At 29.1% G+C, this 10,598-nt stretch overlaps 1 protein-coding gene across 5 annotated transcripts in view; it reads right to left on the bottom strand.

The window, feature by feature from the left end:
• Positions 1–10,598, bottom strand: part of LOC111638271 (vascular endothelial growth factor A-like) — a 47,800-nt gene continuing 37,202 nt past the window's right edge. For 2 of the 5 annotated variants that reach the window (XM_023383950.1, XM_023383958.1), the window contains exons 2-7: positions 8,403–8,756; positions 5,291–5,420; positions 4,470–4,520; positions 4,190–4,377; positions 3,820–4,115; positions 1–460 (exon numbers count right to left, since the gene is read on the bottom strand). In XM_023383950.1, the coding sequence (XP_023239718.1) occupies positions 295–460; positions 3,820–4,115; positions 4,190–4,377; positions 4,470–4,520; positions 5,291–5,420; positions 8,403–8,492 (921 nt within the window). In that variant the 5' untranslated portion in view covers positions 8,493–8,756 and the 3' untranslated portion in view covers positions 1–294. The remainder of the gene's footprint in view (positions 461–3,819; positions 4,116–4,189; positions 4,378–4,469; positions 4,521–5,290; positions 5,421–8,402; positions 8,757–10,598) is intronic. The other 3 variants (XM_023383976.1, XM_023383966.1, XM_023383983.1) reach the window with 3 other exon arrangements.

Here is a 10,598-nt window from a genome sequence, read left to right as displayed (position 1 = left end):
TGGCAAAGAGTGACAAATCGTTAAGTGCGAATTTACATAAATTAGAATATCGTTACCATAAATAAGACGTGTGTATGTAATAAATAAACATTCGAACATAAAAACCCACTTAAAACTATATCTACTGTACACGTATACTTTGTTTTCGATGTATATTTACAACGCGAATATTTAAAAAATAATTTACTGTAAGCACTTAGCGATTTACGTATGGTTTCTTTTAGTATATTACAACAATGTACAGTACACGGTTAGTTTAATATTTGTTATTTTGAATAAATACCCACGTTTTTATTAATGAGGCCTGGCAAAACGAGCGGTATCATCCATAGGATTAATTCCAATTTGGCCTAAGTGATAGGAATCGTATTCACCGCCATCGTCTTTAAAATTTGGATGGATTTTCTCGAAGTTATCGGAACCAGGCAATCCCCGAAGAGGATCATTCAAAGATTCACACCTGAAATTGAAGAAAACATTAATTTATAACATTTAATTAATTAACTCGCATGTTCTACAGAAGTGATTTTAGGTAGCGACCCGTATACATCATAACTTTTTGATTGATAGCCATTTTGAATGCGGATGTTTCCTATCTTGGACAAGATTAATTTTGTTTTTACGCCAGTTCTTTTGTAGTGTGATGAGTAATATCTTTTATTATAAAGTTATAATTAGAAAAGAGTAACAATTATTCAAAAGGTTGGACCAAAATTCAGTTAACAGATATATAATTTAACCTGGGTAATGTGTATTATGTATCTGAATTTATTCAGTGCGCTGTGTAATATTGATAAAGAATTCATCATAAGATGATACTTGTAACATAAATATTAAAATTTCTAATTTGTATAAATTGTATTTGACGTTTTATCGGTTGCCCATAAAATTCAATTACTCATTTCGAAATTGTAAGAGTGGATTGATGGTTTAAGGTAACAACACTTGGGCGATCTGCCAAAGGAAAGTATTCCAGGGAGACTTTCTATTGGTTCCTATTTAGCTGTTAAGACACACGAAAAAAACCCGCAACCAGTATTCAGAGGTGTTATCCATTCGGCCAATGGTGTGCAGATTATGGAAGGAAGAAATGTTTTGATATTATTTATGATTATTACCAGACGTAACTACGTTAGGATCAATCAAAGTAAATAGAAGAGATTTTTCTTTATACAATAAAACCAGGACTTGTATTAAAAATTAAAATTTATTTTTACAATTTAAATGCTCCGTGTAGGAAATTATTTCAATTACTTTCCATTCACCAAATTTTAATTCGTTTTAAAGAATAAACAAACACGTACAGTACTTGAAAATAATATCTATTTTATGCTTAATGTATTCAAAACAACAACTTGAAATCAGAATGTCAACGTTTGATATAAAAATAATAGACGTGATGTGATAAAAAATAATTATATTAGTTTTATTAAAATATATAGAAATCGATTGTGAAAGTATATATTAGCATCACCATATATTTTATGTAACTAAATTGTAATTTGCTTTTACTTCCCGGCTGTTATAGGCCTATATAACAGAGGGAAAGTATGGCAATCAAAACTGACCCCCAATATTTTTACATACTGTATTTGAACTCTAAGGACAATAAATGCAAAAAAGTGGGAGTTTTTTTCTTTGTGTGTTTGGGAGGGCACATTTTTTCCATTTAATTTGAAGATTAACTCCCGTCTCTTTCGTCCAAAATTTCTGAAATTTGGCAAGAGGTTGAAGTATTGTGGCATTAAAACTATTAAATTTTGATGGTTAAAGGTCGAGAGGGTCACCTGTCATGTATGGAAACTGATCACTTTCATGGCCATTAATTACATTTACATTTTTTTTTTTACTCCCTCCCTCCTTGTTGTATACAACGATGTATTTTTCGCGACTCACGTCCCCTGTTAAACTACACGTAAGTAATGATTACTGGGCCGTCCACTAATACACACACTTTCAAATAAACGATTTCTACTTACGAAATGATGAAATATATCGAGTTTTAAGGAAATAATTTTGCAATGATACGTATTATTTTATTTTTAAACACTAGATAAAGAAGTTATTTCGAAATTTCACTATGAAGAATTAAAATTAATTAATAAAACTACAAAGAGCGTTCATGACTTTGATGATAGGACTAAAATAATGAAGTATATATTCAGTTAATCTATAAGAATAATAAAGAGCTTCTGATGTGATAATGTAATGATGACACGTAATAATTCATTAGTTCTGTATATTTTAATAACAAAATAAATTTCTTTTTCAAAAATTCTTGTAAAAATATATAGTAGTTGTAATTCTGAATGCTAAAACAATATATATATGGTAGGATCTTGTTTTATGCAGGATTAATATACGAGGATTCGTGTTTTCACGGATGGCAAATGGTTCGGTTAAATCATTGGATACACAGGAATAATTCTGACTATTAATGCTCTAATCTAATGCCATTAATGGCTAAAAAAATATTACAAATTGAAGACTAATTACTAATAATATTTGATGATGTCTGCACCCTTCACAACAACAAGAATAGAGGAATTTTTAATCAATTTAACATATTCGGAAGCGGAGGGGAGTACAAAGAAAATGCCGACCCTGTTAACGTTAATTGTGTACCCGTAGTGGTGAAGGTTATAAAAAAGGCTTCGATTTGTAAAATTTTAAAACGTATTTCATCCTGGATTTTTTACTATTAATGACTATTAAATGAATCTGATTCTTACGTCAGCAAACCGTGCTCATCCAGCTTATGTCATTCCGAACACAGTTACTGAATGCTACTCACTGTGGTGACTATTGGGTGAATTGCTACCCTAGTTTGGTCCCCCTGGGAATACTCGGGTGCAGGTGATACGCAAGTCGGGTTAGCTTCATACATTCAGAAACGTTGGACTAAACTATTGTTCATCATAATGGCTTCATAAGTGTCTAGGCAATTATCTGAGACTATTTGGGATGGAGTATAGATATGCAGCTCCATAAAAAACCGTAAAACAAGACGATACTGTAGTATATTGATGATTTGTGTACCGAGAAAACGACAAAAACACTTCAAAGATTGAAACACATCGATCCAGATAATTTTAACGTCAGACATAATCTATGTTTACTTAATCATAATTTAAGGTAATTTTCATAAATTTCACATAAGCGACGGTACACAAAACTAAAATATTTAACGAGTAAGCATATTTTTATTTGTTTTCATTCAAGCCCAGTCATCAAGGATTTTTCTTGACAAAGCTTGAGTGAAAACAAACAAAAAGTACTCATTAAATATTTTAATTTCGTGTACCGTCGCTTATGTGAAATTAACGAAAATTACAATAATAGACATGTATTAGAACACTGACTTTCGGGCCACACTGAATTCATTTTTGCTCTTTCATATGTCATATGGATGAAGTTTGAAAAAATATTTAAATTTTTATATGAATTCTTATTTATTTATTCTCTACTTCGCATGTCAATTTGATATTCTGGAATATCTGACGTCAACAATTGTTCAAATATTAAATATAAATGGAAAAAAGTCGTCTAAATTTTTTTTAAATGGAAAAACAAAACAGAGATCAATTTGTTAACGATTTCTCGGAAAGAAACAAAGTTAAAATAATTCAAGATGTTTTAGAAATGTTTTCTTGAAATATATATTGGCATAACTGGGCCTATAAATTGATCATTTGTGTTCACGTATGTGAGCCTATATATGTTTGGCATGTCACTGCCCTGTTGACTAGCACGGTATCGATTTTTAAATTTATATATTTCGTGTGTTAAAAATGATATTTATAACAAATAATATCTTACTTGCAACTTTGTGGATTAAAAAAGAAACCCGTAGAACAATCTTCGTACACATTGCACTTGCAGCTGCAGTCTCTTCTATCCCAGTGACGATCTGAACCAGTGCAAGAGGACATCAGTGCATTATTTTTACATTCACACTTGCATTTATCAGCCGAATACACTTGTAAACTAGTACAGTCTTCTGCCTTTTCTCGACACACGCAACGACATTTATCATGCTGTTCGAGGTGTACTATTTCATAACCCAAATGATCGAATCTATTCGAAGCTGGTACACTATACCGAGCTTTAATAAGCTGTCACAAAGAAGAAATCATCATAAGAAACACGTTTAATAAGCTCAATTTAAGATACTTTACTATAGATTTACCTTAACACTAATCGTGGATGTGGCCACGGGAGCACATTTGAGTAACCTACTGGTGCAGCAACCACCACAGCGTCGAACTCGAGTACACGGGGGCCAGAAAATCTCCGTGGGATCCGTAGGACGTGGTAATTCTACTATTTTCAATTCTGGTATACAAGATGCTTGATCTGCTACTGGCACTGTCGAATCTAGTAAAAGCATCGTACTTAAATAACTTTTAGGACATTTAAAAGTATACAGATTTAACTTCGAAATTTATAAAAAATCAATCAATCCTCACCATTACTCGTCGATACACTATCAGTCTTTATATGAACCGATTTATCCTCATCTGTAAATATATTGAAATAAAAATATTTTAGTCATTCGAGCGTAATTATTCTCATGTAATACAATTTGTCACGCTTTGACTTGAAGCGAAGTGAGAAATAATGATGATAATAACATAAGAATTTCGACATATAATACGTGATTCGTTAAGAAACGTGTGCAGGTTTTGCAAGCTTAGATTTACTAAATATTTTATGCTTGTACTACGCTTCTAGAATTAGTATTGAAAGAGAAAACTTTGCCAAAAAGATAATTTGTTGGTTAATTACCAATCTTGTTTGTTCGATTTCATAAATAATTCACTCACGTAAATTACCCACATTGTGAATTAAGGTAGTACTACGAATTAAACTACAATTCTGGTTAACTATTTCTTTATTTCCAATACTGTTCGAATAATCTACATTATCAAATCGATGAATGTCATTTGTCAGTCTATTGTTTGGTTATTTTTACATGTGTCATTTATAATCATATTGAACATTTTGTATCGATTCTTGTGAATAATATATTACTATAGTTCTTCATCTACAATGGCGTCAGATCTATCACTGAATAAGAATATTTTGATATACCGTTTATAATTATTTGTAATTTACTTTGCATAAACGTAAAAGTGTGGAGTAAGTTTGATATTCCTAGAACTATTATAATCAAAATCATTCTGTAAAGTTTGCTGTGATAATAAAGTTAAAGTTACAGTGTTTGCCTGTCTTAAAAAGCAATTAGATCATTGTTAAAGTTAAATGAATAAGTTAAATATTAGCAAACCTTTCTCTAAATAGGCAAGAAAAACACCAAGTGCAGGCTTTCTCGTAACTTGAGTAGACGAAATAAAATGAGACATAAAGTAACTGACATTTTGAACATCACTCAGCTTCATCAGTAACGATTCAGGAATCTATAAAAGAAACCATTCAAATTATATTAATCTTGCATTCATTAGATTCATCCAACTCGAACTTCGATCATTCTAAGATAATAAAAAGGAATGCCATGTAATAATTTATTTATGTTCTACTATAATACCAGTTTGGTGGACCGATGACAATCTTTGTATACTCGATTAATTATGTTTCGAAATTCTAAATTAAGTTAGAAACCATCATTAACCTGCCATTTGCTATAGGCCACAGAAAAGTGACACAATTACAGACTAATTTTGTCCAATTACACGATTAATTATTTAGATAAAAAGGAAACTTTTTATCAAAGTAGATGATATCGAGTGAGAATAATAATATATTTATGCATTGTATGAATTTTTCTATATCGATTTTATCCTGTAATCTGAAGAATTAATTTCGTTATGGAGCATAAGCATCATGCTGGAATGTTTCGTGCGGGTTCAGAATAAATATATTTACACATAACGGTCCTATTAGGTGTATTAGCGTGATATAAAAAAAACAACAGATGTCACAAAAAAGCATTGTTCTAAATACAAATAAACAGAACCTACACGAAATCGATAGTGAAAGATCAAACTAAGGTCTACTGGTTTATATTATTTAGAACAGGCTGATTGACACAAACTGTTCGAAACTTCTACATTTGAAAATCAATTATTATGATTTAATATGAACAAAAATCAATCATTTATTATAGTAACGATGTCAATATTTACATGGCAACAGCGTGAACATAGAAATAATTTACTAAAAATATTCCAATCCCCATTATAAACATTACTCACCGATAAAGAGTAGATTAGAACGTTCATACAATTAATTAAATCTCAATATAACGTTGTAGATCATTCCAATAATTAAGATTGTATCGTGTACAACGTCTTAAATTATATATAATTAGCCAATTAAATTTGAAATAAGTTTGTTTTATTCTCACATAAAGGTCAAATTTGATGTATTTCAAGGCTTGAATGTACTGTACAAGTGTAAGTCTGATTCAAAATTTGTCTCCAATTAGAAATATTAATACAAATCAATATTTATGAGAAAATTGATAAGAACGACTACCCTACTAATGTTTGTTATATTTCTTTGTTACTATGACAACAGCAAATATTTTCTGGCTCCAATCGCCCAACGATCAATGAGATGAAAATAATAATAATNGAATATGGATGCATACCTTAAAATTCAATGTGGCATCATCCACCAACGACACGTTTTCCTCAGATCGTATGTGAACGGATAAGCACTTTTCTGCGTCTACAACGGAACCTAGGGTCATTTTAACTTCAGATGCCATTTCTTGATTGTTTCGGGACTGATTATGGCACGACTTCCCTTCATCGTACGCTACCATCTCTGCACGACAATTACTGATTTCCACACCTCATAGCATGAAAAATCTCCGAACAACGTTAATTAAAAATATTAGTGCATTAGAGATTATTTCAAAATATACCGCTTAGAATTTCGTAATGCTGTGGATTTTTCATTGGCACAGTTTAGAAAAATAGTCTTGTGCCCGGGAGCCGGCCTTAATCTTAATTATCTGGCGTGGGACACAGAGACAAATCCAAGATTGATGGTACAATTACGTGATTGACGGTACAGGATTGGTAGATAAATGATACATCAAGTGTTAAATAACTCATCAATCATCATGAATTTCATCACCAGTAGAAAATTCTACGGTTTCTACTGTCTCAATAAAACATTAGAATCGTAATTAAACATTTGTGCTTTGAAATTACAGACTAAATAATTTATAAAACAACAAATATAAATTATTTGTTCGTGTTAATTAGAAAAATATTTATTTCTAATATACACTTGAGATGTTTTGCAATTTATAATAATATAAGTGAAAATACATTTAAAAACTGTGTATCGTGACTTTAAATTTTAGAGACTGAAGCAGAATTTATTTAAAATAGTAAGGAATGTTGCAGCTTGGCTCCACAAATTAGGAGATAAATTAAAGAAAATAATAGGAAAGGATACGAAATCTGTAAAAGTAATATAAGATGCCTTTCAGTTCAATATATTATTCCTGGTTATGAAAGCTGTTTTCATTACTGTTATTTGAATAATTAATTAATTACTTTAATACATTTTGTAGAATTTATAATACTAACTTGTTTTTAAATTCGTAAGTATAAAAACCAGTTATTTTATTAACGAATTTAACCGATTTTCTTTTATATAAATTTTTAAAAAGTTACGTGAAAGGAATAATTTATGTATATTTGAATTGACAGAAAGTTCTGTATTTAGTAAGTATAGTTCTGTTTATTATACACAAAGTGTGTGTCTTGGTTTAGATAAAAAGAAACGTTATTTAACTATCCTTTATTTGAAACATTATATACACAATCCATATTTGTGTGTGTTGTATTCATTACTTCTATACATATATCTGTACAAGCAAATCATATGAACAAATACAGTATATATATATATTTTTTTAACATAACCTACAACCATTAAGTTTTACCAGATTTTCGCTTTTGATAAGTTTGAAATAAGCTAAACTTGATTTTATATTATCTATACGTCAAAACATCATATCTACAGGGAAAAAGGACTTGACAGAATGCCGAACAGGACCATATTGTATCGACTAACTTGGTTTATACATAATATACAATACATACATTTTATACGTGTATAAATATGTTATAACTATAAGTGTATAGTAGTGCATTGTGTAAATAGTGTGTGTATATATATATATATACACACAGACTATGTAAGATGTATGTATTGTACTGTATATTAGGTTATTTTCTTGTGTGTATATATGTGTGTGTGGTGTCCACATACAAGAAAATAGCCTAAATAGCATCATTCCATTTTAATTATTTATCATTATAAATACTTAAAAAGGAACTTTGTTGACTTTTATTAGTGTTTGAAGTGATTATTATTAAATAATTTAATAAAAATAAGCATTGTTTGTTAGAACTTACCTGAATTTTCTTATATTTATCAGGATCAAGGGTTGGCTTGGAGTAGCCAAAAGTTGTCATTGTAAATAAAACTAACAAAACCGAATACATTTCCTTAAAAAGTTAAAATTATTATATATATTCTATATTAACGTTCATTATGGATCATATATATCACTCCATTATAAAAAAATTCATATATATAAAAAAAAGTCTTAACTTTTCAAAGGCAGACGACAAAACTCCGATCTCACCAAAAGATCGGCTGCTTTTCAACTGACGTCACCGTAGCCATGGTTTCGACGAATGCTTGTCGTTATATAAATTTTTTTTTTTCCTGTTGTGTGGCGCTTTGATCGTCGTAGCTCGTTAATTCTTGAATATGGTAATAAATAATTTCTTTTAATTGCGTTGATAAAGACGACTTACAACTAATAAAAATTATAAAACTATAAAAATAATTTATTACAAGTTAATTATATTATTTTTTTTGTAAACGATAATGCGTTTAAATATCAATTTAATTAATACAGTATTTTATTTTTTAATTTTTATATAATACACTACTTTAAAGATTTTCGAATCGGTATGTAAAAATTTAAATTAAAAAAAAAATACATAAATATATTCCTTTTATTTACGTTTGTAAACTTTATAAAACGTATAAAAGCGTACCGATATTAAAAATTGAAATAATTTAATTTAGAAAAAATAAAAAATAAATAAATTATATTCTTAAAGATACTAACATGAGTACAGCGACATTGGCAAATCGATATTTAATTAATTAAATTTCAATTTATTTTTAAGTACCGTTTAAAATAAAAAAAATAAAACAAACAAAATAAGCGCTTAAAAATTTAAATTTTGTATTTGATTAATAAAATAAATTCATCTTAACGCGAATTCTTTCTTTTCGAGAAAATTGCTAATTTTTCGAAGAAAAACGCAGTTTGGTACATTAAAAAATTAATTCTCTCATAAAAAAATTTAAATTATAATTACAGTCGAAACTCAGAACAACGGCCGCTGTTTAGAGATTATTTTTTTATGCATTTTTGTTCAGGAAAAAATAATAAAAAAATCACAAAATGGCCGCCGTTGGGAGGTGTCCCTTATTGCAGGTTCGACAGTATTTGTCTTTATTAAATATTGAATGAATCAGAATATTTTATATTTAATAATGAATGGATTATTATATATTATATTATATTTTATGAAAACAAATTTAACAAATTTTTTTATATTAAAAGTTTATATTTATTTTAAAAAAATCTACAAATTATTATTAGAATTTTTTATATCTTTTAAAAATGTTTGATTTTTATTTAAAATAAAACATTTTATGTATTAGCTTATTAGCGATACAGACAGATACCAAAGAAGATTCAGCAGGGCCATTTAACTAAAAGGCCCCAGACACAGAAGAACCCAGAAATTTAATATTTTATCAATAGAAACTAATTTTTTGCATAAAAATCATAAATTTTATCTATTTTTACTCGGTTTATTGATTTTATTTATGTATTTTTATGGTTTATAAAAAAGAATGAGGCCCTGCTCTTGTAACTGGTGCGGGCCCCACTGTCAGATTAAAATTAAAAAACTTTTTTTTTTATAAAAGAAATAAAGATAAACTTTCGCATTGCGTTTTATTTAAGTTTTGCTTTCGTTTTAAGATTATTTTTAGTGTTGTTCCCGGTATCGTTCACTTCTACTGTTGTATTTGTCATTGAAAACTAAATTTTTTAGTTTTAAAATGGGACAAATATGCTTTACGTTGATATTAATAAACAAATATAATAATAGTAGAGAACGATACCGGGAACAACACTAAAAATAGTCTTAAAGCGAAAGCAAAATTTGAAAAGTAAATATCTTTTGTACAGAATTTAAAAATTTCTTTTATAAAGTCAATATATAAAGAGCCGAATTTGAACATAAGTTAAAACAAGAAGCAATTAGGGCCTCGCGCTATGAGTTTATAGCTTTAGGCCCTGACGTTTTTCCATGCATCATTATTTGTTGGAGAAGTGCCTCTTATACCTGAGCTGTAAGTCTTGCCCTGAGTACACACAAACACACGCATCTGTATAAGTATATATTATATCTATATAAATATATAGGGTCGATGAGCACCCATCTTGTATAGTTTATAATAAAAATGCATAGCGGCTTTTTAATCACCCGGTAAACTACAGATATAGGAAAAAATCG

This window comes from Centruroides sculpturatus, unplaced genomic scaffold (assembly GCF_000671375.1).
Source record: "Centruroides sculpturatus isolate CEXI.00-Female unplaced genomic scaffold, Cexi_2.0 scaffold142, whole genome shotgun sequence".
NCBI classification, from domain to species: Eukaryota; Metazoa; Arthropoda; class Arachnida; order Scorpiones; family Buthidae; genus Centruroides; species Centruroides sculpturatus.
Note: the sequence above shows the minus strand (reverse complement) of the source record. Positions and strands in the feature narration are given on the sequence as shown.